Below are 26,360 nucleotides of genomic sequence, written 5' to 3' on the forward strand. Positions count from 1 at the left end.
TGCAGGTCATAGTGTGTCTGTAACCGATGTCGTGATAATATTTCTCCAGGAATAAGCCTTAGGAAGGCTCTCATGGGAATAGCAGCGTCCTATTTTGCTATTTGTCCTCGCTCCCTGCACGTTGAAAGAACAGAGCACTTGTACCAAGCCTAAGTGCTGCCATTGTTGATATTATAAAGGCCTGGGTTCACATTCACTGCTCTTAACGTGTTAAGGTTTGCCTGAACATTACCAGAATCAAAACAATGTGTTCCTGCCTGTCGCTTCACGTGGTAGTGCTTTTGACATACTACATCACCCCCCCCCCCGCACCAGAGTTCTGAAACAGTGAACCTAGGTATCACTTATTTCTTAACTATTAAAACAATTAATGTTCTTTTTTAAAAAATTTCTTTTTAAAAAGACTTTATTTATTTATTTGAAAGGCAGAATGAGAGAGGGGAAGAGACGGGGAGAGACAGAGATCTTTCATCCACTGGTTTACTCCCCAAATCTGCACAGTGGCTGGGGCTGGGCCAGGTGGAAGCCAGGAGATTGGAACTCCATCCAGGTCTCTCATGTGGATGCAGCGGCCAAAGCACTTGGGCCATTGTTCACTGCTTTCCTGGGCCATAGGCAAGGATCTGGATTGGAAGTGAAACAGCTGGTACTTGACCAGTGCTCTGAAACGTGATACCAGCATGGCAGGCTATGGCTTAACCTGGTGCACCACAACACTGTTCCCAGTACTCATTGCAAGGAAAGTATCAGGCCAATGTATGTGACTCACTGCATTTTGAGTGTGTTGTCATAACAAAGAACCAAGCCATTGATTGTCCGTCAGCCTTCAAGTCAAGTGGAACCACCCTCTGACCATACATCAGTGGCACTAGTTTTCAATCAAGCAGTCAGTGTACAGTGGTTTAGGGCCTGGTGACTTAAGGCCAATGCTGTGATCCAAAACACAGTCCCATTTTCGTGAGGGAGTTGCTGCAGGAGCAGCTCCATGCTGACCCAAGGTCACAGCCTCTGAATGCCTAAGGCAAATCGCCAGCATAAGTGCATTCTTAGGGATCAGAGGAAGCAAGGATGCCAGACAGTTCTGCACTGAGTCCCCCGAGTCCAGCTGAAGGGCTGCTAGAGGTGTTATTTTTCTTCTCAGACTCAAAAAACTTTATGCTAAGTTCACCCAGAGAATTCAGGTTTCACACAAGTTATGCATTTCAACTTATCTCAGGAGAGGCTGATTAATAAATGAAAATGTCAGAGTACTCATTTTTCCTGAGAAATATCATTACCAAACAGATTGCAATACTCATGTTATCTATCTAGCATTTTGTTTTTAGAATAGGGAAATTTACTTAGGCAAACTAGTGATTAGACAATTGCATTAAATTATTAATTTGGCATTTTTATTCCCTCCATGGGTTCCATGGACTGTAATAAGCACCAATGATAAAGAGCTTTATCAACTCACAATCTAATGAGGAAGAAAGCTGTGCAAGAAGTCAGTTCAATTTGAGTGCAATGATTGACACAACATAGGGTTGTTATGGGAGTGTGGATGATGTGTTACAGTCTTTTGGGGGAGCAGAGAGGCAGGAAACATGTTTTTTAGAAGAAATAAAAGTGAAAGTGGTAGTGAAGGCTGTAGGGTGAGGAAAGTTGAAATTTTTGGCAGAAGTATTTAAAACACACCAAGATGGTTGAAAAATAGCATGTGGGCAATATAAGTAATTAAGTGTTATTGGAGCAGAAGTTGTATAAAAAGGGTAGCAAGCTATAAAGGAAGTAAAAATAATAGGCTTAGTGATTAATGCAGGGAAGAAGGGATGACCAGGATTTGTAGTGTAAATGGTTTTATGGAAGATGGAGCCACTGAGTGAGATGCCACAGTCAGGTGACGCCACTGAGTGAGTCAAGTATTGAAGAAATTGGATACTCCACCTTAGCATCAGGAGGCACATTCTTCTCCAAGGAGTCCAGTAACCACACAAAATTGTTTGAGTTGTTAGCTAGAAGAGATATTGATCACTTTAAAAATCATTTATTTAGGAGCACATGAAGAGAGTTCACAAAGTTTATGGTAAATGTATATTATCAAAAAGCTATGCATGAATCTAAAAAGATAGGCACCACGATAAACTTACCCTTTAATTGCATTTTTCCACAAACTTTTTAAAAGTTCACCTGTAGTATAGATCATATGAAAGTGTGTGAATAAGCCAGCTGCGCAGCTCAATAGGCTAATCCTCCACCTGCAGCGCCGGCATCCCAGGTTCTAGTCCCAGTTGGGGTGCCGGATTCTGTCCTGGTTGCTCCTCTTCCTGTCCAGCTCTCTGCTGTGGCCCGGGAGTGCAGTGGAGGATGGCCCAAGTGCTTGGGCCCTGTACCCGCATGGGAGACCAGGAGAAGTACCTGGCTCCTGGCTTTGGATCAGCGCGGTGCGCTGGCCACAGCGGCCATTGGGGGGTGAACCAACGGCAAAGGAAGAACTTTCTCTCTGTCTCTGTCTTTCTCTCTCACTGTCCTCTCTGGCTGTCAAAAAAATAAATAAATAAAAATTTAAAAAAAGGAAAGTGTGTGAATAAGTCAAAAGGGAATCTAGAGAATAGAGAGTGGTGGTGAGCTCAAGAGGTAAAATCCAGAGGACCGTCACTGAGAGTGTTAAAGGATGGCAAATAAAAGGAAACTACAGAAAGGAAACAGACTGTTCAGAGAAGCAGGAAAAGTGCTTGAAGGGTATGATACCACGTGAGCTAAGGGAAAAGAGAAGTTTGTAGGAGGAGGATGTTCACAGTATTGTGAAGTTCTCTGGGGAAGTCCAGTAGCACAGGGACTAAGAAAGTATCTTTTGCCGTGGCAATTAGGAACTACTGGAGATGGTAGTAAGAGCTGTTACTCTAGGCTTGTCTGAGACACCTGGCTTTGGTGAACACTCAATGAAAGCTGAATATGTGTAGGCACCCAATCCGCATTTTGATAGAGAAATTGGGTGATAGTTGAAAGGAATGTGGAAATTGGGGTAAGTATATGGGGATAAAAGAGGCCAAAGGATAGCCTAACAAAAGGGACGTGAGTATATTAAATAAGGGGGACGTGGGTTGATTTTGAGGCTGAGGAGAAGAAATGAGTGTGAGAGGTGTGCTAGGTACGTGTAAGCCAATACACAGGAACCTCTCAATGGAGTCCAGCATCTTCCCATCAACTCTTTGCAGCCTTTGCCATGTCAAGGCTTCATCCACCACCTGCTTTTGAAAACACAAGGTTGGGGCCAGCACCGTGGCCCCTGTGGCATAGCAGGTAAAGCCTCCTGCAGAGCTGGCATCCCATATGGGTGCTGGTTCAAGACGCGGCTGCTCCACTTCTGATCCAGCTCTCTGCCATGGCCTGGGAAAGCGGTAGAAGATGGCCCAAGTCCTTGGGCCCTGCACCCACATCGGAGACCTGGAAGAAGCTCCTGGCTCCTGGCTTCGGATCAGCGCAGCTCTGGCCGTTGAGGCCAATTGGGGAGTGAACCAGTGGGTGGAAGACCTCTCTCTCTCTCTCTCTCTGTAACTCTAACTTTGAAATAAATAAATAAATATTAAAAAAAGAAAAACACACAAGGTTGCCAATTAAGGGTATTTGTGTTTTATTGAAATAAGTTCTCCCCTTCCAGTTGTTTTCTAATACTCCTTATTGTTACTTATCAGCAAAAATATTTACCACAATAAATTGTTCAGGGCGGAAACTGTTTTCAGTATGACATTTTCAGTTTATGTCCCAAATCTCTGTCCCAGTACTAGTGGGACTCCCACTGGGAAGGCAGTAATTCAGTCTCAGCTAGGGTTATTTTGTGCAGAGGTGATGATGCCTCTTTTCTGTTTGAAGCTCTTCGTTTTGACTCACAAAAAATTTTAACCCTGCAAAACTGAAGGCATAATGAATATCGCCTTTGAGGAGCATATAGGATTGTATGGGCTGATCCCAGAAGGAAGTGTGAAAGGTAATACTTGGTTCTAGGTAGCAGAAGGGTTGACCAGATCTCCAGAATTAGCTTTCTTTTTTTTTATTTTTATTTTTTTTAATTTTTGACAGGCTGAGTGGACAGTGAGAGAGAGAGACAGAGAGAAAGGTCTTCCTTTGCCGTTGGTTCACCCTCCAATGGCCGCCACGGCCAGTGCGCTGCGGCCGGTGCACCGCGCTGATCCGATGGCAGGAGCCAGGTACTTCTCCTGGTCTCCCATGGGGTGCAGGGCCCAAGCACTTGGGCCATCCTCGACTGCACTCCCTGGCCACAGCAGAGAGCTGGCCTGGAAGAGGGGCAACCGGGACAGAATCCTGCGCCCCGACCGGGACTAGAACCCGGTGTGCTGGCGCCGCAAGGCGGAGGATTAGCCTAGTGAGCCGCGGCGCCAGCCCAGAATTAGCTTTCTTTAAAGGTATAAATGATCAACCTATACCAAGTTAAGGAAATTTGGAATTGTATACAGTCATTTTGTAGTAGAACGAAAGAAATTACGACGTCGAACTTCCATGTTTGCAGTGAGTTCTCCTTTTTTCCATCAGTGTTCTAATGTTTTCCAATGTTGTTAGCAAGCTATTGCAAGGAAGAAAGTAACTTTTGAGAAGTTTTCACCTATGCCTGAGGACTAATCCTGAAATGAGCAGTGGGCCACACAGTCTGGAGCGGAGGAAAATCAGGGAGAGCATCCGAAGGAAATCCCTGTGCTGCTCTTCTTTCTCCAAAACTCCTTTTTGTTCCTTGCTCCTGGGAACCTGAATTTGCTCTCCGCTGAAGTGTGTGTGTTCCTAGCAGTTGCCTTGAGTAATGTGATACTCAGTAGGAGGTGGTAACGACTGGAAGCAGGTATTGTTTGAATCTAAAGGCCAGGGAAATATTTTTCAAACTGACCAGAATAATTGAGACTCCGAACTTGAGAACCCTTTGTAAGAACAGCGTATTGTGTTGGAAGACAATTAGAGCCTGCTCATTTAACAATTATTTTTTTTTAATTCTACAGTATGCTGAGCACTAATATTATAAAAATGAGTAAAAATTGTTCTTGCCTGCAAATTCACAATCTGGGCAACAATTTTAGTTGCAAACATTTAGCAGTCGCACAATATGGCAATAGATGTTTGAACAAAGTGCTATGGAGGCTTCAAAGCTGAAGTGATTAATACGGTGTCAGTTTGGGATTGAAGCTAAAATGTTTGTATGTTTTAAAGCTGGAGTTTGATCAGTAACATAAGAGAGAAGTGGAGTGCTAGGCAGAGGTAATACAATAAACAAACTATGGGAAAGTAGTACTATATTTGGGGTGTGTGTATATAGGCAGGGAGGGAGGGAAATCTAGGATCTCTAGAGAGATGAGTTGAGATACATGTAGGTTAGATCTATGTATAAATCTAACTGAGCTAAAGAGGATAATCATTAAATGTTAATTTCCTTTAATGTTAATGCCATTAATGTTAATGCCATGGCTAGAAGTTAGATCTTGTTCTATAACTTTGAGAAACCATCAGACAGCACAGCTGCATATTAATATCTCTGAACTTGGAGATTTATGGTTGGAAGGAACTAGAAGAAAAAGAGGGCAACCATCCTCATGTGGAAATAATGAGAGATGTTTTAAGGCAAGAGTGAAGAGATTTTTAATGGAAAAAAAGTAGTTGATAGAGAATCTTCAGTAGAAATTTGTAGATCCAGGGGTCATTTTGATGTTGGATGTGAGAAAGCAAAACATAAATTGAAAGTCAAAATGAGTCAAAGTGTTCAGTTCTGGTGAGGAATCTTATTCCTAGCCATAACAGGAAATACAGAAAGAACAGATTTTGGAAGATGGAAGTGAAGTCTTGGAAAGGTGAGTGTGAAATATCCATGGAATGTCTGAGGAATGGTCATGTAGGAACCACAGATGAATGGGTATTTGGTGTGAGAGCAGGAAGGGAAGGTCAGAGATTTAGATGAGCAAAAATAATAAAAAGGGAACAACTATTAAGAAGGAAGTCAACAGGGCAGACAGTGCAGTTCCTCTCTGAGAGGCTCACAAGGTGCTGGGTGTCAGTAATGCCTGGAGGGGAGACAAATCAGGAATGGGGTCTTTTGATATTTGCATTAGGATACTGATTGCATCTGATAGTGAGTTTGTGAAAGGAGAGCTTTCTTTCTAAGGGTTTCAAAGTTCTAGCAGTTTTTAATTTTCAAAAAATGGATAGTGCCTAAGCTGCAGTCAAAGAACAGTTTTGTTGGCCTAGGAAATGTTAACAGTATTTTTAGGTTGACTGGAGAGAAAAGGGGAGAAACAAGAGTGCAAATAAGAAAAACATGTGCTAAACCAGATACGCTGTTTGGCTTCTAAGGTGAGGTTAAAATGAGAAGTAGACTTATATTTAAAAATGAATATTTTCTCATTGAAACAATAGGTAGTCGGGAATTATAAAGTTCTGTTTATATTCAGAAATATATACAAAGCTAAACTTAAGTCTCCAATAATGGTTTGGATAACTTTGCTGGTTCTGCCAAGAAGAACCAAGGAAAAGAGAATTGAGTTAGATGAAATAGGCGCCTTTTGGACCATGGTGCCTGAGCCAAGTGTTTGGGGGATGAGTAATAACTAGAAAATCGTCCTCATCTTGAAGAAACTCCAAGAATCCACACATGTGTAATATGAAGGATCTTCAAATAGTTCATGGAAAATATGCGTGGCTTTACAATTTTTTTTGCACCAAGAAAAACTTACCTTTCAATTCCATTTTTGCCAAAACATTTTGAAGTTACATCACAGAGTGACTGTACAGATTTAATGAGTTGCATTTTAATTATTACATGTCATATTGAAAGTCTGTGGCACCTGATAATTAGCAACTATAGCTTAGGTATGGATGATGTGTTGAGTGTCAGTGTGGAGAAAATAGCCATGTAACTAGATAAAACTTGCCAGTGTCCAGGACCCATGGTTCCCTGTGGGCTCCTGGGTCTGCTGAGCCCAGGATGATCAGAAGATTTCATTGCTTCATCACACTTTGAATATAATAAGATTATAAATAAAGCCGGTGTCTTAAACCAAAGTGATTGGCCCACAGTGTAGACATGACATACAACATTATTTTCATGGTATTGCATATACGTTTGCTAAAAACCTTGTGCCATATTATGTGTTCCCAATGATAAATAAAACTGCTTGAATGAGCTATAGCAATAAAGAAATGTTATTCTCTTACAATAAAATAAAGGTGAAAGTAGGGATGCCACAGGGTTAGTAAATTTATTGGATCAGCAGTGTTATAATGGACCTAACATATGATGGTGGTTTTAAATTCTCTCTCTTCTGCTGCTGTTGTCTACAATAATGGCTTCATCCCAAAGTGTATTCCATTTGGGATCCAAATAGCGCTGCTGGCAGCAACAAACTCCCCTCCAATGGGCAATGATTTCCTTTACTAGATGCACTAAACTATGTTCTCTGCATGTTTTATCAATGCCTAATTAACTTGGCCTAGCTGCCTTGGCTAAATCCCTGGCGTGGGGGTTGGGAGTATCATGATTGGCATAAGAATCAATCATGACATAAGCATCTGCTTTGAAGAGTGTTCAAAATCGGGGCATTTCTGGATATCTTTAGACATACTTACCTTAATATCGAAAATGTTACCATAGTCCATAGGGCCACTATTGAGGCTCCTCATGATCCAGCAAGTTAACTGGTGTTTGAGAAGTGAGTGTGGCTGATGACAGAGATAATGAATTTAGTTAAAAGTATTTGTTACAAACATAGAAATTAGCAAGAAGGTTGTTTGAGGATACTTTTAGTTGGGCCTTCCTCTCTATGAATTTTTAAGTCTTCAGTTTGTCATCAGAAATGTTGCCTGAAAGGATTCACTGCTTCTGTTCATACTTGTGTGTCTGTGGTAACATTTGTTTTTATGGCAAATTTAATTCAAGCCCTCATGGCCTACTTCAGTTCTCACCTCCTTATTTTAAGATGAAATGAAACTAAACTTCTAAAATGATTTTGAAAGAAGAACTCAATACCATTTTTCCCCTAAAGCCATCCTTCTAATCTCCAGAGCAAAAAAAAATTTAATTAGTAATTTTTTAAAATCATAAATTGAAACTTTTTTTTGCATAGACTGTTGTCTTAAAGAATCTGTGCTGAATTTCTATAAATTATTGGCCCTTTGTGCTTCTTAAATCTGATATTGTTGCTGTCCCAACAATGTGGAAGCATTGGTGAAATAGCCGTAAGTCCACAAGGAGAAAGCAAATCTATGACATCAATCCTAAGTGACTCACCATTCTGACCAAATGATTTATTTATTTGCCTAATTTCTTCCTTTACTCAGAAATTTATTGCTGTTAACTGTATGGAGTTGGGAATCATTTCTAAATGCTTCCCATACATAACCTTGTTGGTCCTGCCCCACATCTGACTGTTAGGCATCCCAGTGAGCTGCCATTGTCTGACAACACTAGTATAATCATATTTTTAATGATCTCATAGCATTCTGAATATGGTAAGATTATAACTGAAACTAGTTTCTTGAACAGAAGTAACGAACCCAGATCTATAGACAAGTACATTACACAATTTCATTTTCATTACCACCTAGAGGAGAATGAAGACAAATGCCTTTCAGAACAGCAACAGAAGGTTCTGTACGAGCCCACAAATTGTTTCTTTCTAGAACCAAATAACACAAAGGATCTGGGTTAACTATGGGTAATAGGGAGGAGAAGCAAAGGCATTCTTCTTGATGGAGAAACATTAATTGTGGATGCTTTCCTAAGACTTATTTCTGGGAATTTTCTGATTTGACATTTTCAAAAAAAAGATGTGAAGGAAAGGGAGTACAGCATGCAATCTTGGAGTTTACTGATGATGTTAGCAAGTTTGTCTTGATAATGAGAGCCTAACTTAAAAAAAGATTAGGGGAAGAATTTATTGTTTTTAAACAAAAAGTGTGTAACAAATTGGCAAGTCTGTTTTCCTATCATCAAAGATAAATGCCTGTACCTAGGAGCAGTACCCTAAACATTGACAGGAGTTCAGTTTTGTGATGAATGGTATAAAGCTTCTGACCCAGTAGGGGTTGGCAACCACCTCTGTCCACCCCTTAAATTTGTGCGTTTTTGGGTGAATTCTTCAACATTTGAAGACTCTGGCCTTTGTAATGGAATTCTTTAGAACTATGAGCTTTATTTTAGAAACTCCAGAAATGTCATTAGAAGCTTTTCATATAGTGTACCTCTCTTCTCTCAGTGCGCAATTATTCACAGGGAAGCTCACCTCGCCCCTCAAAACCAGTTAGCAAAAAGCAGGCCCTACTCTTTATTAGGGGGAAGAAAGCTGGAGAGTGCAGAAATCCATGTTTCGAAGGTGAACTATGAGAGTTCTAGGAACTCAAGATTTTGAGGACAAAGCCAAGAAGCCAGAGGTTTCTGAGTCTGATTAATGAATGTGTTTGCTGCCAGTTCCTCACTCTTTTCATGATTCTGCTTTATGGATAATTTGTTTTGTTTTTATCATTATTGGTGTTTTCATATTATGCTTCTCTAAGGAGAGTTATGACTATTAGTGGTAATGTAGTTCAAGATAGTCATTTTCAAAGTTGGGTGGAAATAAACCACATGTCTGGGTGTATATGAGATTGTTTATACTTGGAAGCAAATACTTCATTATCCTTGTAGCTGAAGTTGTGGTGATACGTGCACAGGTTTCCCTCAGTTCCCGCTTTAATTCTCTGATTCCTTTCATCCCCCAAGCATCTTCCTGTAGACTGTCAGCTGTTGAAATAGAGCACCCTGATTCACTCATCTCTGTGGCCCTAGAGTGTGGACAGGACTTTTTACCCCATAGATTTTCAGTAAACAGTTATTGACTAAATGAGAAGAAGTGGATGTTTTCCCAGTGCCCGCATACTCCTTTTTTGAACCACATCGTTGATTTTTTTTTCTGTTAACATGTTGTCATATAGTTGAAATGCAATATATTTGCAATCGAAAACTGAAAATTGCTCTTGTATCTGTAAAATGTTCATAAATATGTAAAAAGTATGCATGGGTTTCAAATAATTTTTGCACCAAAATAACCTTGCACTAACCTGTTATAACATGTCTGAATAGAATCTAGTTTGTTAAGTTTAAAGTGCTAAAGATAGGAGTTCTTTTCAAAATGACATCTTATCAGTGCAGAGGACCCATGGATAATCAACAGCATAAACAGTAGCCAACAGCATAAATATCCCAGATGATTCACCTTCTACAATTCTGACTGGAAAATTAAAGCAGAACAGATTTTCTGTTGAATGGGTGCCAAAGCTGTTGTGTGCAGATCAGTTTCAGATAAGAACAGAGCTTCCAGTGGAAATGCTAAACTTAAAGAGTGAAGATCCTGAAGAATTTTTAATTTTTTATTTTAGTTTTTATCATTTTCAATATAGTTGACAGATACAGTTCCAAGCATATAATGTTTCCTTCTTCCCTCCCTTCTCCTCTCTTCCTGTCACCATCCTTCCTTTTCTCTCTCTCTTTTTTTTTTTTTAGTTTTTGAGATAGAATCTTTAAAATTTACATTCCAGTAAAAATACTTGATACTGAAGCATTTCTCCTAAGAATTCTAACAGGAAACAACCTCACCAGTATAATTCTAAAGTCAAAGCACAATTAGAGCAATGGCTACCGAGAAATGGAAGTAGTTCATCCGAAGCAACAGGGTATCAGTCCAGAGTAAAAGTCACTCACAACATTGGTTCTTTAGAGAAAATGCATTCTTTGTTCCAAAAAAATAATTTACAAATGCTTTGAAGGCTGATTTATTTTTATTTGATTATTTAGAGAAAATGGAGCTGACTGAGGTTTTTAAAATACATTTTTGAAATGTTAAATATATTCAAATAATTTGGGGCTACAGAGAGCATCCACTCCCTTGATTGTTAACCTCGTGGGGGGCTAGTGAAATAAAGAACATTTTCTCGGGCAGCTGTTCAGAATCAGTATAGATTTTATATATTCACAGTGTACTGCCCACATATTATTTTGTAAGGCTTGGTGACTCGAAGAAATTTTTGAAAAAAGGATCTAAGAAAGTATCATAGGCACAATAAAGAAGACTATTACAGGAATGAATACACTGCTCTTTCAAGTCCCTGTATCTAACCAGTGTCCAAGTACAGCTGATTCTCCATGATGTTGCCATCACTATTTCCTTCCTGTGCCTTCCCATTTCAGGTAGCCTCGTCTGGCCCTTTTCCTAACCTTGGTCAAGTCTGTACTCTCTATGCTACACTGTACTCTTCCTCTAGCTCTGCATACTGTTAACTGACATCATTTTCCTTCTCAGACATCTTTCATCACTTAATTGCCAACTAATAAAATTAGAAAACTTTGTCTTTGGTTCGTGTACATCATCCTTCCTTTTCAACCTTGTTTTCTGCTAATAAAAAGCAGAAACCTTTCGTGCCTCAGAGACTAGTCTGCTAATGGAATCCTGTGTCCATCTTTCTAATGCAACATCATGCATTCTGACTTAATGCTGCTTCCTCCAGTTTTTCCCCTCTTTTTCTCTCACTTACTCTCACCTGTTTTCCATTCTTACCAGAATCTCCTATTCAATTGGCTGATCTTTCTCTCCTCTCTGGAAGCTCCTGCCTTTGTTCAGCTTGTTGCCTTTTCATATGATATGTGCACAAGAAAGTACCTGAGCAAAATGGTGGACTCCATGGTCCCTGACCTCAGCCAGGCTGTCAGTGTCGCAAAAATATAGGCAGCTCTTTCTTTCTTCCTCCTTTGAAAGGTCTTCATTCTCTTAGGTACCTCTAGTGTCATTGGTGTCCATATCATGTTCTCAGCCATTTACAGAGTAAATAAAAGCCAGCGTAAGAACTGTAACTTCTCACCTGCAAATCTGAAACCTTCTTTCATAGTTATCTTAGACAAGACACCTTCTGTTGTGAACGTTACTTCCTTTCATGGGACTTTCTTCTATTTTTCTTCCACTGTCTTTCCTGGGTTTTAAAGCTGTCTCCCTAGTGAGTGTGCCCAGCATCATTCGTGCTTACTGCACACCCAACCAGTCTTGGGACCCTGCTTCCCTTCCAGACCTAACAAATATTTATCTCCCATTCTGCAACCAGCATGCATTTGTGAGAAATGGCTTTAGGCTCTTCATATAGTTAACTTCCCTTCATTGCTCCATTTACTGCAATGTGGTTGGCAATCTGAAGACTTCACTGAAACTGTTCTCTCAATGTTGCCAGCGACATTCCAGGTACTGAATGAGTGGGCGTTGTTCAGAATGTACTAATCTCTGAAGCCTCCAACCCCAGTGATCACACACGCCTTCCTTCTTGATGAATAGATTCCTTGGACCCTTTGACACCATATTCTTAGTTCTCAGGTGTCTCTTCCCATTTTCCTTTGTCACTCTGTCTTCTGCCTTGTTTTTAAAAAGTGGGTCAACTTCTTGTTTGTCTTTACACATTTCCGATTTTCTTCTACTACTCTCAGTGCAGGGCATCTTCCCTGGACTGCACTGCTACCCTCTGAGCTCATCACCATATCAGTGTGTTGGTGAAATGACTACATGTGTCACCAATGCCTAAATGTGTCCTTCCAGTCCACATGTTGCTCCTCATAATTACCTTGAATCATTCTGTGGACTTCAAGTAATTAAAGAGGAACGTCTCAGTGTCCCCATCAAAATTGGTTGCTTTTCCTTTGATTCCTAACTTGGTGGGAGCTTCTTAGCTACCCATCTTCCCAAGCTATGATTGTAAGAGTCAGCTTGGCTCCTCTCCCCACACATACTGATGATGTCACCGCTCTACAGGGTTTCTCATCGCCCTTGGTAGTTAATCATAGTTCTTGAGTGTGGCTCAAGTTCCTGCTGTGGTCGCGTTCCTCAAACTTCACCAGACTTATCCTTTCAACCTGAGGCTCTCTGAGCTTTGTTCCCCAAAGGCCGTTTTTCTTTACCTCCAGGCTTGTTAAGAAGTTTCTCTCTTTTCAGAAGGTAGTCACTCATATATTTGCTTTTCTTTTTATGATGTTTAGGTTACAGAAAAACATGTAGAGTCACCTTCTTTATCAGTACTGTTAATTCTCTCTGGTGGTTTCACTGTCTTATGGATGGTGCTTATTCTAGGATCAGTTTGTTAAATACAGTTTTTATTTGTGACTCTAGTTTCTAGTCTCACATTTTTTTTTAAGTGTAACATTAGAACATAAAATTGTGCTGGAAGATTGACTGTTTTAGGACAGTTCTCAGAAAATACAGTAATTTGCCTTTAAAAAGCATTTGAAGAAATGCCTCAAATGCTATAAATTTTGTGTATATTTCTTTAAGCACAGAATTGAGCAAAGGAAAGTCACTTATCTTTGCAAGTTTAGAGCATGTTATTAATATATTCATAATGTCTAATATTGCTATATGCCCATAGAATGCATGTGCTTTACTAGATTCCAGGATTAAGATAGTAAATGAAACAGCTCATTTTTCCTTTATTTAAGAGGCCAAGAGACAGAAAGAAAGTCATAGAACTCCTGTCCACTGATTGACTTCCCAAATGTCTGAGATGTTAGGGCCTGGGCTAAGGCCATCCTGAGAGTGAGGAACTCAGTCCATGTCTCCCCAAGTGGGTGGAGGAAGTCAGTTACTTGGTCCCAGGGGCACTGATATGGTGATGAGCTCAGAGGGTAGCAGTGCAGTCCAGGGAAGATGCCCTGCACTGAGAGTAGTAGAGGAAAATCGGCGGCACCTTTGCATTTGAGACTGGAAATAGTCTAGTGATGAACACAACAGGGATAAAACAAATGCCAGCAAAGGCTCTCAAAACCATTGTGTTCAAATGCACATGTTGTTTATGAATAATCACAATAGGAAATTGTATGTGGAAAAAATATAAAATTCAAATAAAATTATGTGTGGCTATGGATCATGTATCTATTACGTCCTGTGAAAATAGAGAAAGAGGGGCTGACATTATGGCATAGCAGGTAGGACCAGCACCTGCGATGCCAGCATCTCTGATTTGTGTCCCCGCTACTCCACTTCCTTTCCAACTCCCTGCTGGTGGCCTGGGGAAAGCAATGGAAGATGGCCCAAGTACTTGGCTTGCTGCTACCCATGTAGGGGACCCAGATGAAGTTCCTTACTCCTGGCTGCAGACTAGCCCAGCCCTTGCCACTGTTGTCATCAGGAGTGTGAAATAGCGGATAGAAGGTCTCTTCCTCTTTTTGTGTCTGTCCCTCTCTTTCTATAACTCTGACTTTTAAATAAATAAATTTAAAAAAAGTAAAGGTGACAGCTAACATGTAATTAATGTCATACCAATGATATAGCACAATTTTAATTTTTAAAATTAATTTCTATCAATGGTTTTAATGTAAGTCATTTTTGTTTTCTATGAAAAAAGAAACGAAGCTCTGCCTGTTAACAGGAGAGCAACACTCATTCAGAGATGGTCAGTTCTTTAAAAAGGCAAAATACTGCCATCTGTTGTTCACTGAATTGTTTTTAGGTTAAGCAAACAGCTTCAAAACCAAGTGTAATAGGAATCCTTAAAATGCAAAATTCCATCAGCTTTCTAAATACATACTTATTTCACAAATTCACAATTCTTTCTATAATATTTTAAAACTCAAACCCACATCAGAGGGTCCAGTTAAGTTCTCATAATGTTTCTTCCACCAATAGAAAGAGTGATGCTTTTATCTGAATGGTGGTTTAACTTAACCAAACCATCCCACATTCATGTGTGGCAGTCGTCATGTGAGAAGCTCCTTGCCTGAGTTTGTTGTATCTTTGCTGCCTTTTCTCTTCCAGTTAGGAATAGGAGACAGCACCATCATGAATGGCAAATGCAGCTGAGGTTATCCTCTCAGAGACACGGTGCTTATTAGAGTAAACAATTTAGTAATCATTTCATTTTGAGTAATAAAACAGTATTCTACATTCGTTGTCAGTTTTGAGTTGCTGAGTAAATTCACTCATGTCTGGAAAATAAGTAGAGAGCATAAACAGAGGGAGTGTTAGATCACTTTGGGTGTATTTACAGATAGGTTGTGGGGACATAGATATGGATACGTAAGGCACTGTTCCACTTTCCATTGGGGGATGTGGAGTGCTCTTTGAACATACAAGGACATCGAGAATTTCAGTAATGGCTGAAGGTTGCTGTGCCTCACATCTCACACTGGGCATGGCCAGACTTGATACTAGAAAGTGATTGCTGAAGAGCCTGTGTGCTTTTCTCCTACTGTACATATAAATTATCTAAAGGAGAAAATCCAAATGTAAACTCATATTCCCTGCCAGAAAATTAAAGTAAGCAAACATCTGTTTCCTTAGGATGGCCTGTAGCCAAGGTTCAGCCTACAATGAGTTACTGCAAAATTTTCACATGATTTCATTTTTTAAAAATTTCCCAACCAATTTGAAGTCTAAAATTATAAATGGGTCCGATGAAAGTATAAACAGATACGCAATTTTGCTGGCTCTGAGGTCAGAACCAGTAAGGCACCAAAGATCATTTTATCAAATTCAACTTATCTGCTAAGTTAATTTAATATGTTAAGACCAAAATATACTATTTCCCCAGTGTCATAGACAGTCTCCTAGGGAAAGGTTTGGAGCGGGTGGGGTAAAAACCATGCTATAGAGTTGTAGCCTCCAAACCCGCCAGGCATGTTTTCCCAGCATTGAGGACCAAAGCTGAGTAAGAAAAGTCCCAGTGACTCTTCCCCTTTTGTGTGTCATCTCTTAGGCTGTTTTTCCTCTCTTATCCCAAGTGTCTTTGTACCCTGAGAATGTTCTTCCCATGCTGTGTGTGCCTCCCAGGGTGACTAAACAGAAAGAAAAAAATAAAAATTCACCCAACAATGGAGCTGAGATGCCTGCTTGTAGAATTGTAGAATCCTTTTCACATAGTATGTTATAAATCATACCAGTGCAACCAGTTGTATTAACTGAAACCAGGACTTTGTATAATTCCTTTTTAAATCCTAAAATTAATCTCAAAACTATGATAGTAGTTTGGAGTAGAGAGCACAATCTCTGTAAGCATGTTTACTCAGAATAAGAAGTGAAAATCTGTTGTTTTGTTTTCATTGTGTTTTGGTTGTGCTCGTAGAGAAATCAGATCTCCATGCCATGTTTATTTACAGATGGACTACTGGCCCAGTATGTGGAGCTGGACAAACACATGCACAATATGAATCTCTTTGCACATACAATAATTTTCAATACAGTACTAATGTTGGTGATCTGTAACATTCATCACACATGGACTTTGGGTCAAGAACTTCTACTGAGACCCTTTTTGTGCCAGATCTCATTTGATCATCCATAATACTATAAAGTAGATATAATTATTAAACATCCTGTAGAGATGAGAAAATAAGAGCTAAAGAGATAAAGGAATTTCTCAAAATACTAGCAGATCTCAGAATTAGACATGGGCTGTCTGACATCAGATCCTGTGTCTTGAAACACCCCATGTACTACTTCATAAAATAAATATTTAATATTGAGAGATGTCAAGTAAATATTCATTTCTATACCCCAAGTTCTTATGGTGTCCCTTTCCAACTTCTCACTTGCACCGCCTTACAAATTAAATATATGATGAAAATAGGCATTTGTACTTTTTTGCTCCCTGTGTGCTAATTCATTAACTAAGCTCCAAGAAATGGAAATGAATCACTTTGATGTGAGCTATTAGATTATGTCTCATTTCAAGTGAAAAGAAGCATCATGTTTAAAATATTATGGGATATTCCTAACAGACATAATTAGGAATTTTAAAAGTTTTTAGAGCATGGAATAATAGAAATAGGGAAATTTTCCATACATTTAGTGATGTGTTTTAACTCAATACTTCATGCAATGCACACGTCTGTTGATGAAAAGTCAAGTGTTTATCTTTGAATGTGTGTCCATTATGTGGATTAGAGTTTCTGCTTATTTTTCTAAATATATTACAGTCATAATTTATTGTACATGAATGCCAGTTTGTTTCTTTATCATGGACGTGACTTAGGAACTTGAAAGCATTTGTAGTTAAAAATCATTCAGGTATGTTATGATTTTTTAAAAATTTTTTACAGTTTTGTCTCTCCTACTTAATTTAAGAGAAATGCATATCAGCTTCAGTTTTATGAGTCTATGTAAAGATATTTAACTTATTTTTTGAAGAAATAACAGAAATAACTCCATTTTTAATCACATAACATTGTTTTATAGATAATTCATTGGCATATGTAACTTACAATGACAAATACAGATAAACAGATTTGAGCAAACCAAGCTGACTCATAGGAAATGTGTGCTTCAACTGCTGGGAGAAAAATTTTGTGGTGGTTCCCGAGAAAGTATGTTCCCAGTGAGCACTCAAGATACAGTAGGCATTTTACCATATGCAGTAAACAGCATCAATGATTAAATAATAAATTTTAAGATCCAGCAAAAAGATCAACTAAATCGAGATTTTACTGAAATCTGCATAATAATCTTAAAATCTGTTTTCAGAATTTAAAAGGATTAAGATGTCAGTAAATCATATTAAAAGCACTTCCTTCATTCTTTGATACATTTGCATACCCTTTACATAGAGAAATGACTTAAACTTACAGCATTGGGAGGGGCCATCAAGAGTTCCAGCCCAGTCCTCTGGTCTGGGAGGGCATTAGCCTTGGTGTTCCAGTAGTGCTGTAAACATCATAAAATTTAAAATGTTTTTATGTGGCCAAATTTGAGAAAGTCAGCATTTGCTTTCTATCTGAGTTTTCACGTAGACATAAGAGTAAAGGCTCTTGTATGGCTCTGATTTTCCTTCAGTTAGGATAAATTTATTTCCAAAGCAAATGACACATCAAGTGATTGGGTCAGAAAACTTCAGAACTATTATATTATCTGCCTCTGGGCAGGGATGCTTTCAACCTGTTTTTATTAAGTTATCAATCAATGTTTGCCTTAAAATATGTGGGAAGCAGAGTTGTGACTTGTTTGTGCTAGTCCCACTTCAAAGGAAATTGATCGGGCACTGGACGCCAGGCTTTGGTGGGGCTAGTGGTTAGGCCCTGCAGAGTGCCTGGACTGGAACCTGGGTTCTAACTCCAATTTCCTCCTAATGCAGACGCTGGGAAGCAGAGGAGATTCAAGTAGTAGGTTTCCTGTCACCCACACAGGAGACCTGGGTTGAGTTGTTACCTTCTTGGCCTTGGGCTCAAGCTGAGAAACATTGCAATCATTTGGGGAGTAAACCAATGAATGGTCTCTCTCCTTGTGTTTGTCTCTCCTCTCTCTGTGTGGCAGTCTCCCTCTCTGTTTCTCTCTCTGCCTCTCAAAGAAATAAATGAAAATAAAATTAAAGCAAAACAAGTGGGATTATCCTTGCCCTACCCCTAATCTTCCTGATCATTTTAAGCAACAAAGTTCTGTGGATACCATTTGTCCACTCTCTGATTTTTCTCTTGGATACATCCATTGTCTTTAAGTAAAATTATTTTTATGTGCTTCTTTGTTTTCATTTACCTTGTTTCATAGTTAATTCCTAATCCCTCTTTAAAAATTTTACCTTTCAGGAATCTCTGTTCTGAATAATATTTTGAGATAAGCCCAAACACAGAACTCTAGAAAATATTCTGGCATCTTAAAGATACATAATTTTCTTTTACTTCCAGTGAGTTGATCACACAAACTTATTTATTGAAATACTTTATCATTTGCAATTTATGATAGTTTTGAACCTTAGTTTTGTTTTTATAGAGTGAAAATCCTTCCTGGCCCACACACATATTCAGAGACCTCCTTTTCATGGGACTACTTCCATTTCAGTGTCTTAGCACCATAGTAGTAACTGTGAAAGCAAATTTTCTGTAATTGAACTGATAGATACATGTCTAATGTAGGACTTACATTTAATGTTGAATATATTTATTGATGCCTTTCTAACTTCATATCTAGAAGCCCAGGTAACAGTCAAGATAGTAATCCAACAAGGCTGTTTACACTTGTGAAAGTCTGAAGTTTGGGATAGAGGTTAAGACTCTCATCAGAATGCCTAGATCCTGGCTCCATTCTGGATTCCAGCTTTCTCTTAATGCTCACCCTGGAGGCAGTGGTGATAGCTCAAGTGGTTGGGTCCCTGCCACCCATGTGAGAACCCTGGGTAGAGTTCAGTGTTACAGCGTCAGTCCCCTCATCACTGTGGGCATCTGGGGAGTAAGTCAGCTAATGGGAGCTGTCTGTGTCTGCTTAGGCCTCTCTGCCTTCCAAATCCATCCTGGGGTAGATAGTGAAGTAGATCGCATGGAGGAAAAGGAAGAAAAGGGTAATGTTTAAAGAACAGATGCATTGAAACCAAGAGAATTGGTTATTTTTGGTTTGATTTATAAAACTGCACTTTCCCCCATTGTTTACCAGACTTAAATTCCAGATTTTCTATTTAAAGGTGGCAATCCAAATTTGGTTGTCATTTAAATAGTGTCTGTGGAACCATACTTACATTTTCTTAAATCTTAAATGTAAATATTTCTGTTATAAGCAGAGGCCTGTGAAGTCGAGTGTTTTATGTTGTCACTAACTTTTATTAAAAGAAAAGATTTGTTTGATCATCCGCACCATAACAAGACAACTGTAGCTTTTTGCTTGTTGTAGGTCATTACTGTACCCAGAGATGATTTTAGGCTGTGAGTTTAAGGTTTTCCTTAAAAAAAATGCCTTTTTTATAAACTTAATCTTTAATATCACTATCTAAGATTTCATCAGTTAAATATTTCTGAGTGTTATTAATATGGCTAGAAGTATAATTTTTATAGTGAGTAGGCATGGAAATACTTCTATGTGAGTCACTCAGTTTTTCCCCCTGTTTTGTATATGATTTTTAAAACTCTGGCAACAGAGGCTGGTAGGGTGGTGCAGCGGGTTAAGCCTCTGTGATGCTGCCTTCTCATATCAGAGTGCTGATTCACTTCCGGGCCACTCTGCTCCCTATCCAGCTCCCTGCTATTGCACCAGGGAAAGCAATGGAGGATGGTCCAATTTCTTGGGCTCCTGCACCCATGTGGGAGATCTGAAAGGAGTTCTGGGCTCTTGATTATGGTAGCCAATTCAGAGTGAACCAACAGATGGAAGATCTTTCTGTCTCTCCCTCCCTCCCTCTGTTGCTCTGCCTTTCAAATAAATAAACACGTAAATCTTAAAAGAAAAAAAAAACTGCAACAACAGATCTGCCAACAACTAAAGCCCTTGGAATTCCTTAAAGAGGGTTCCCTAGATGGTCTTTCTGGCTTGCAGGTTGTTTATTGAAGTCTCAGCCTATCTTTCTGCCTTTTGGCATCTCCTGTGTGGTTCCTCTTGGCAGGTTTATGGTACACACATCTGATTTTTGGGTTTCCATTTCATGCCTCATTGAAGGCTTTCCATATGGGAGAAAAAAGGTGATGATAACTTCTGTATGATGTAGCTATTGACCATTACACAATTCTATACTTGAGTTAGAAAACCAATAAAGCAAGGACCAGACTCACTAAGGAGATTCTTCCCACTATGGTTTCTTTGCCAGTTCCAAGATGGATAATTTACATCTTATTGGCTTGAATGTTGTCATTGTTTTCCCCTGACCACCTTTGCTTTCATAAAAGCTACACTGTGCTAACCCTCAGATACAAAATGTGCTGCTTTTGTTAATCCTGTATAGCAGTAACCTTAACTTAGAAGAGGAGTTGTCAATCTGTTTGTTTTAAAGTTACTTTCAAAATTTTAATATTCCTTTTTTTCTGAGTATATAAGAAGCACGTAAAATGAAAAAGCTTGGCATTTATTCAGCATGTAGATTCAGTCTTTGACCTGTGGGATCAAAGCATTTGTTTATAGCCTGATGTTCCCATATCCCCTGCTCTGACGTTGACAAGCTATTTGTGACTAATGGAAATGAACTTAACAGTAGCACCTACTTGGCAGATTTGTGTTCAGTAAATAGCATCTGTCATCATTATTAAGATTATTGTCATTCTAGTGGTAGAAGACTTACTTGTTCTCTATGGCACCTTTGCAGAATAATCTATCCATGACTTGTTACTATTCCAGGACTAGGTATCTTCATAGATGCTGGATGCTTTCATTTTTGTAGTATTTTTCTACTCACCAAAGTAAACATATTGATTGCTTCAGTGGCACACATTTTCCTCCTATTGGACAATATTTTTAAAACAGTTTACCAAGTAGTCATATGTGGATCTTCCCAAACCCTTTACACAATTTCTTAAGTCTTTATAATACTGGTGTGACAACTTTTTAAAAAGGATTTCTCTCCCAATACACATTTCTTGGTTATACTCTTTGGTTTTCCCCAGACATGCTATGCCTTTTGTGTGTCCCTGTTTTTGTATTTCTATATATTAGGAGAAGCATTTTTTTTAGGTCAGAGGTCTGTTTTGCTGGATCATAGGAATGTATGTTTTAACCAACAAAATTTCCTTCAAACAATATTGGATTTCTTACACACTGTTCAATCCTGAACCATTGTAAATGCTTGGTGCTACCAGCCATATCATTTTGCTAATTTAGTAAGTAAATATTTTTCTTAAAATAATTTTTATTACTAGGGAGCCAATTTGATGTCTGTATGTTTGATTATATGTTTTATTTAACATTTTCTCACGGACTTTTTTCCTTTCCTTATGGTATATGAGGGAACTTAACACTCTAAAAAGAAATAATTAAAATTTTTATTTATTTTATATCTTAAATGAAAGGCAGGGAGAAAGGAAAGGGTGATTGGAGAATGCAGAGATTATCTATCTGCTGGTTCACTCCCCAAATGACCCAACAGCCAGAGCAGGGTCAAGGCTGAAACCAAGAGCCCAGAACTCAGTCCAGGTCTCCCACATGGGTAACCGGGACCTAAGTGCTTGAGCCCTCCTGTTTCCTGCTAGGGGGTGCATTAGGAGGAAGTTGGATCAGAAGTGACGCTCCTGGAACTTGTACCAGTCCCTATGATAGGGTATGTGAACTTCCCAAGCGGTGTCTTAAATGCTGTGCCAAAAGCCCAACCCTTCTGTTAACCTATTATTAAAAAAACTAAAGTCACGGGCAGATGTTTGGCAGAACAGTTAAGTTACCTGCATCGTATATTGGATTGCCTGAGTTTGAGTTCTGTTTCTGCTCTGATTTTAGCTTCCGATTGATGTGTATCATAGACGCAACAGTTGATGACCCATATACTTGTTTCCCTACTACCAATCTATGAGACCAGGATTGAGCTCCAGACTCCTGGCTTCAAACTGGTCCAACCGTGGGACCAGTTTGACAGAAGTTTAATGGAAGATCTTCTAACCAACCAAAAAGTGGAAGATGTTTCTCTGTCAGTGCCTATATGTCTCTCTGCCTTTCAACTAAAACAAATAATAGAAAGGAAAAGAAACCAGTATTATTATTACATGTAATTATACACACACACACACACACACACACAGCAGCCTAGGAATGGGCCCGGCCAAAGCAGGAGCTTTATCTGGGTCTCCCATGTGAGTGGTAGAGGCCCGACGACTTGGACCATCTTCTGTAGCTTTCCCAGATGTTTTAGCAGGCAGCTGGATTGGAAGTGGAGCAGCCAGAACTTGAACCAGCACTCACAGGGCTTCTGCTGTCACATGGTGGCAGCTTAACCCACTGCACTGGAATGCTGGCCCTACATATATTATTTCTTATAATTATTTTGTGAGATTGATACTATGATTATTCTATCCTTTTGACAGATGGAGAAATCATGGCATGCAGAGTTTAGTAAGTTGCCACAGTTAGTCCAGATAGAAAGTGACGTAGTCAGTAGTCAAGACTTGGTTCTAGAACCTTCATACTGGATCATTTACTGGGTTATGCAGTTGGATGTGGGTTCCTTGAACATCTCACCTGGCAGCTTTCCAATAGAAGGCATCCTTGGCATTCTGCTGTTAGGCTTCATCTGCCTTCTTGACCTTGCTTCTGTCCATGAGCTCCCTTAGTTTTGCATTGTCTCGCCCATATTCTATCTGACCAGTAGCTTGGGCAGCCATTCTGTTCTGTTTCTTGAGCTTCTCATTTCTTCAATGAGTCCAGAACAACGACGCTATTGTGATGGGCAACTTGTCAGAATGAGCAAATGTATCACAGGATTCCAGAACTGAAATCACCTTTCTTACCAACTGCATGAAGGGTGACATATTGTGATTTTAAATATAAATTGAGCTCTTTTTAGTGTCTGTCTCTAATATTAGTTGAATAATTATCATATCCCATGTTCAAGTATCACATTGAAAGATTACTAAAATGAAATTTGGTTTATTGTCACATTAATTTTATGGTATGTTATTTCTAGATAATATGCGAGTTATTTAAAAAGTTCATGAAATGTGTATTATGAAAAAGCTATGTGTGGATATCAAAACTTTTTGCACCAGTAAGCTCATGGTTTAATTCCATTGCTCCATGATATTTTTCAAGTGCCTTCCCTCCATGTATCAGGAATGACTGATAGGAGATGTTTTCCCAGTTCTGAGTTTTCTTACTTTTCAAAACTGTTTGTCTTCAACTATGCTCTACCCCTCTCCAAGTTATAGCACTAAAAAATGTGTCATGAACACACTAAGAGTGGCAGCGAGGCCAGTTTTAGCAGAATTTAAAGTAGAAATGTAACTTGAATTTTACTGAACGGTCAACTCAGGTTGATTTTCAGGGAAAAAGCCCATTTGAATTGTGCGTGCTTCCAGCCTCAGGCCCGCGCTGCCCTGACGTGGTCTTGGTTTTGTGTCTCAGTCTTCAGGAACCAGTATCACTGTGGACATAGCTGTGATGGGCGAGGCTCATGGTCTCATTACTGACCTCCTGGCAGACCCCTCTCTGCCACCGAATGTATGCACGTCCTTGCGGGCAGTGAGCAACCTGCTCAGCACACAGCTCACCTTCCAGGCCGTACACAAGCCCCGGCTGAACCCTGTCATTGCCTTCAGTGAAAACTATACCTGTTCCGACTCTGAAGAAAGCGCTGACAAAGACAAGCTGGCTATTCCCAAGGTGAGTGCTGATGACATTCCTGTAGAGTGTCCCTTTCTCTTGTAATTGTCTTACCCCAAACCCGCCTGCATTCATAGCAGCTGGTGGGGAAGATAACTGATCACAGTGCAAAAGCAATACAAATGTAAACATAAAGGCTTCTGTCCCTACTCTTGATAGCTTTCTGTAAGTAGAAAATGCAGCTTTTTTTTTTATTACCTTGTTTATTGAAGCTCTCAAGAAATTCTTAGTTGATGCCTCTGCATACCAGGCTATATTCTCGATGATAAGGATATTGAAGCCAAAAATACCAGGCAATAATCTCTCTCCATTCAAATGTAGCTTCTGTTTAAACCTATCGACTTCTGAAACTCAAAGGCTTTCTGCTCTTTGCTTACTGTGAAATCATTCAAAATACCTTCATGGCTTTCTCAAACATGTCAAGGTTAGCACTCAGAGCAGTTTTAGTTAATTGTAGATTACTTACAGTAAAAGATGACCGTAGTGATTTATATAGATTCATACCTTATAATTTGAGCATCCCTAATTTGAAAAACTCTGAAATCTGAAACTCTTCACCTTAGATATCCCATTCCAAAAATTCAGAATTTTGGATTTTTAAAAAAGGCTACTGAAGTGGTAAGTTTGATGAAAATATTCTTTGAAAAAAAAAAAAAACACCTCGCCAATCTGAAACAATTTTGGTCTCATGCATTTCAGGTAAGAAATACTCAACCTGTATAAGATACAAAGTATATAAAAGTTGTTGAGATTAGGATCCTGTCCCAAGTTCAGTTGTTAGTGTTAGATGCAAATAAGTAATATTTAAGACTAAAGTGTTCAGATACCCACCCCCACACGTTGTTTAGTTAGAAGTAGCTGTCCGTTAGAGCTGGAGGTCTGTCCATGACACTCACGCCCCTGCTGTGGTGTGTCTCTTGACCAAGGAGTGTGGTCTCCATATTTTAATCAACTAAGTATTTACATACCTTCCTTCAGACTTCCACTTTCTTGGAAAAGGTGTTCCTAAGAATGATATAACACTAAAGACATGTAGAAAGATGCAACTCATTCTCTTTAGGTCTTGAAAAGCAGACCTGAGGTCAGTGGCAGACTTTAGGAAGAAATCTGTATTTACCAATGTTTGACTCACTACTGAGTTACCTTCTGAGAAGCCCATTCACATCTTCGGGAGACACTGGAAACTATGTAATATTAGAGCTATTCTTGAACTCAAGGTGCTGTACATATCTCAAAGTTCATACCGTCTTAGGAAGGCAGAATGCATCTTTGTAAACTGCCTACACAGTTGGTTTAGGAGGAATAATTAGCCCCAAATAAAATGAGATTGAGATTCTACCTATTATGACTGCTGGTGATGTTATGTTAGGAGAGTCCCCTCACTTTAATTTGAGGGTGAAGATCGCATACTGCTGTCTCACTGCCTATGCTGTGTTTCACTCTTACAATGAGAGAAGTAATCCAGAAAAGCAACAGTAAGTTGCCAAGGTCTTCATTTAAGAGGATGTGATACTGATTATATTTCCTCTATCTCACGATGTGTGAGTCATAGTTTCCAAAAGAGAGTGGTGCATTCAGTGAAAAAGAGACATTCCTAAACTTATCTCCTATCACTTGTCTACCAAGATAGTATTGGTGCATGATACTATCAGTGCACGATACTTGGGAGTATGGACTGTTGAACAAGGTGATGTAAATTAATCCATGCAGGTGACTTTTGTGGAAAAATCTTTGTTCATAATAAGTAATACAGTATGTGTGTATAGGTGAATTATGAAGTTATCCTAGAGGTAATAAGTAACTCTTGTTCCTATAATACCATATTTGTGAAAGCTTTGAAAATAAGACTCCCTAGATATTATTATTATTATTATTATTATTATTATTTGACAGGCAGAGTGGACAGTGAGAGAGAGAGACAGAGAGAAAGGACTTCCTTTTGCCATTGGTTCACCCTCCAATGGCTGGTGCGGCCGGCGTGCTACAGCCGGCGTACCGCGCTGATCTGAAGCCAGGAGCCAGGTACTTATCCTGGTCTCCCATGGGGTGCAAGGCCCCAGCAAGGCTGGCTGGGTCAGAGCTGGGAGCTGGAAACTCAGTCCAGGACTCCCTCACGGCCAGAGCGCAGTTGCTTAAGCCATCATCTCTGCCTTTGCGGGTCTGCATCAGCAGGGACCTGGAGTCAGGAGCTAGGGCAGGGACTTGAACCCAGAGACTTTGATAAGGGGCAAGGGCATCTTAACCTCTTGGCTATATGCCCACCCCCAAGCAACCTAATTTTACATAGATGCTATTCAGCCAGTGCAGTTTAATCATTCACTTATAATTAAAAATTCCTTTCCC

The 26,360-nt window shown here is 39.4% G+C and overlaps 1 protein-coding gene across 2 annotated transcripts in view; it reads left to right on the forward strand.

Annotated features, from left to right (window-relative positions):
* The window catches only part of LOC100009330 (cGMP-inhibited 3',5'-cyclic phosphodiesterase 3A), a 333,186-nt gene that overhangs the window by 230,191 nt on the left and 76,635 nt on the right, over positions 1 to 26,360 (forward strand). For both annotated transcript variants that reach the window (XM_089303908.1, XM_051850837.3), the window contains one exon: positions 23,760 to 24,017. In XM_089303908.1, the coding sequence (XP_089160034.1) occupies positions 23,760 to 24,017 (258 nt within the window). The remainder of the gene's footprint in view (positions 1 to 23,759; positions 24,018 to 26,360) is intronic.

This window comes from Oryctolagus cuniculus, chromosome 9 (assembly GCF_051225735.1).
Source record: "Oryctolagus cuniculus isolate XC-2025 breed Fujian yellow rabbit chromosome 9, ASM5122573v1, whole genome shotgun sequence".
Taxonomy (NCBI): Eukaryota; Metazoa; Chordata; class Mammalia; order Lagomorpha; family Leporidae; genus Oryctolagus; species Oryctolagus cuniculus.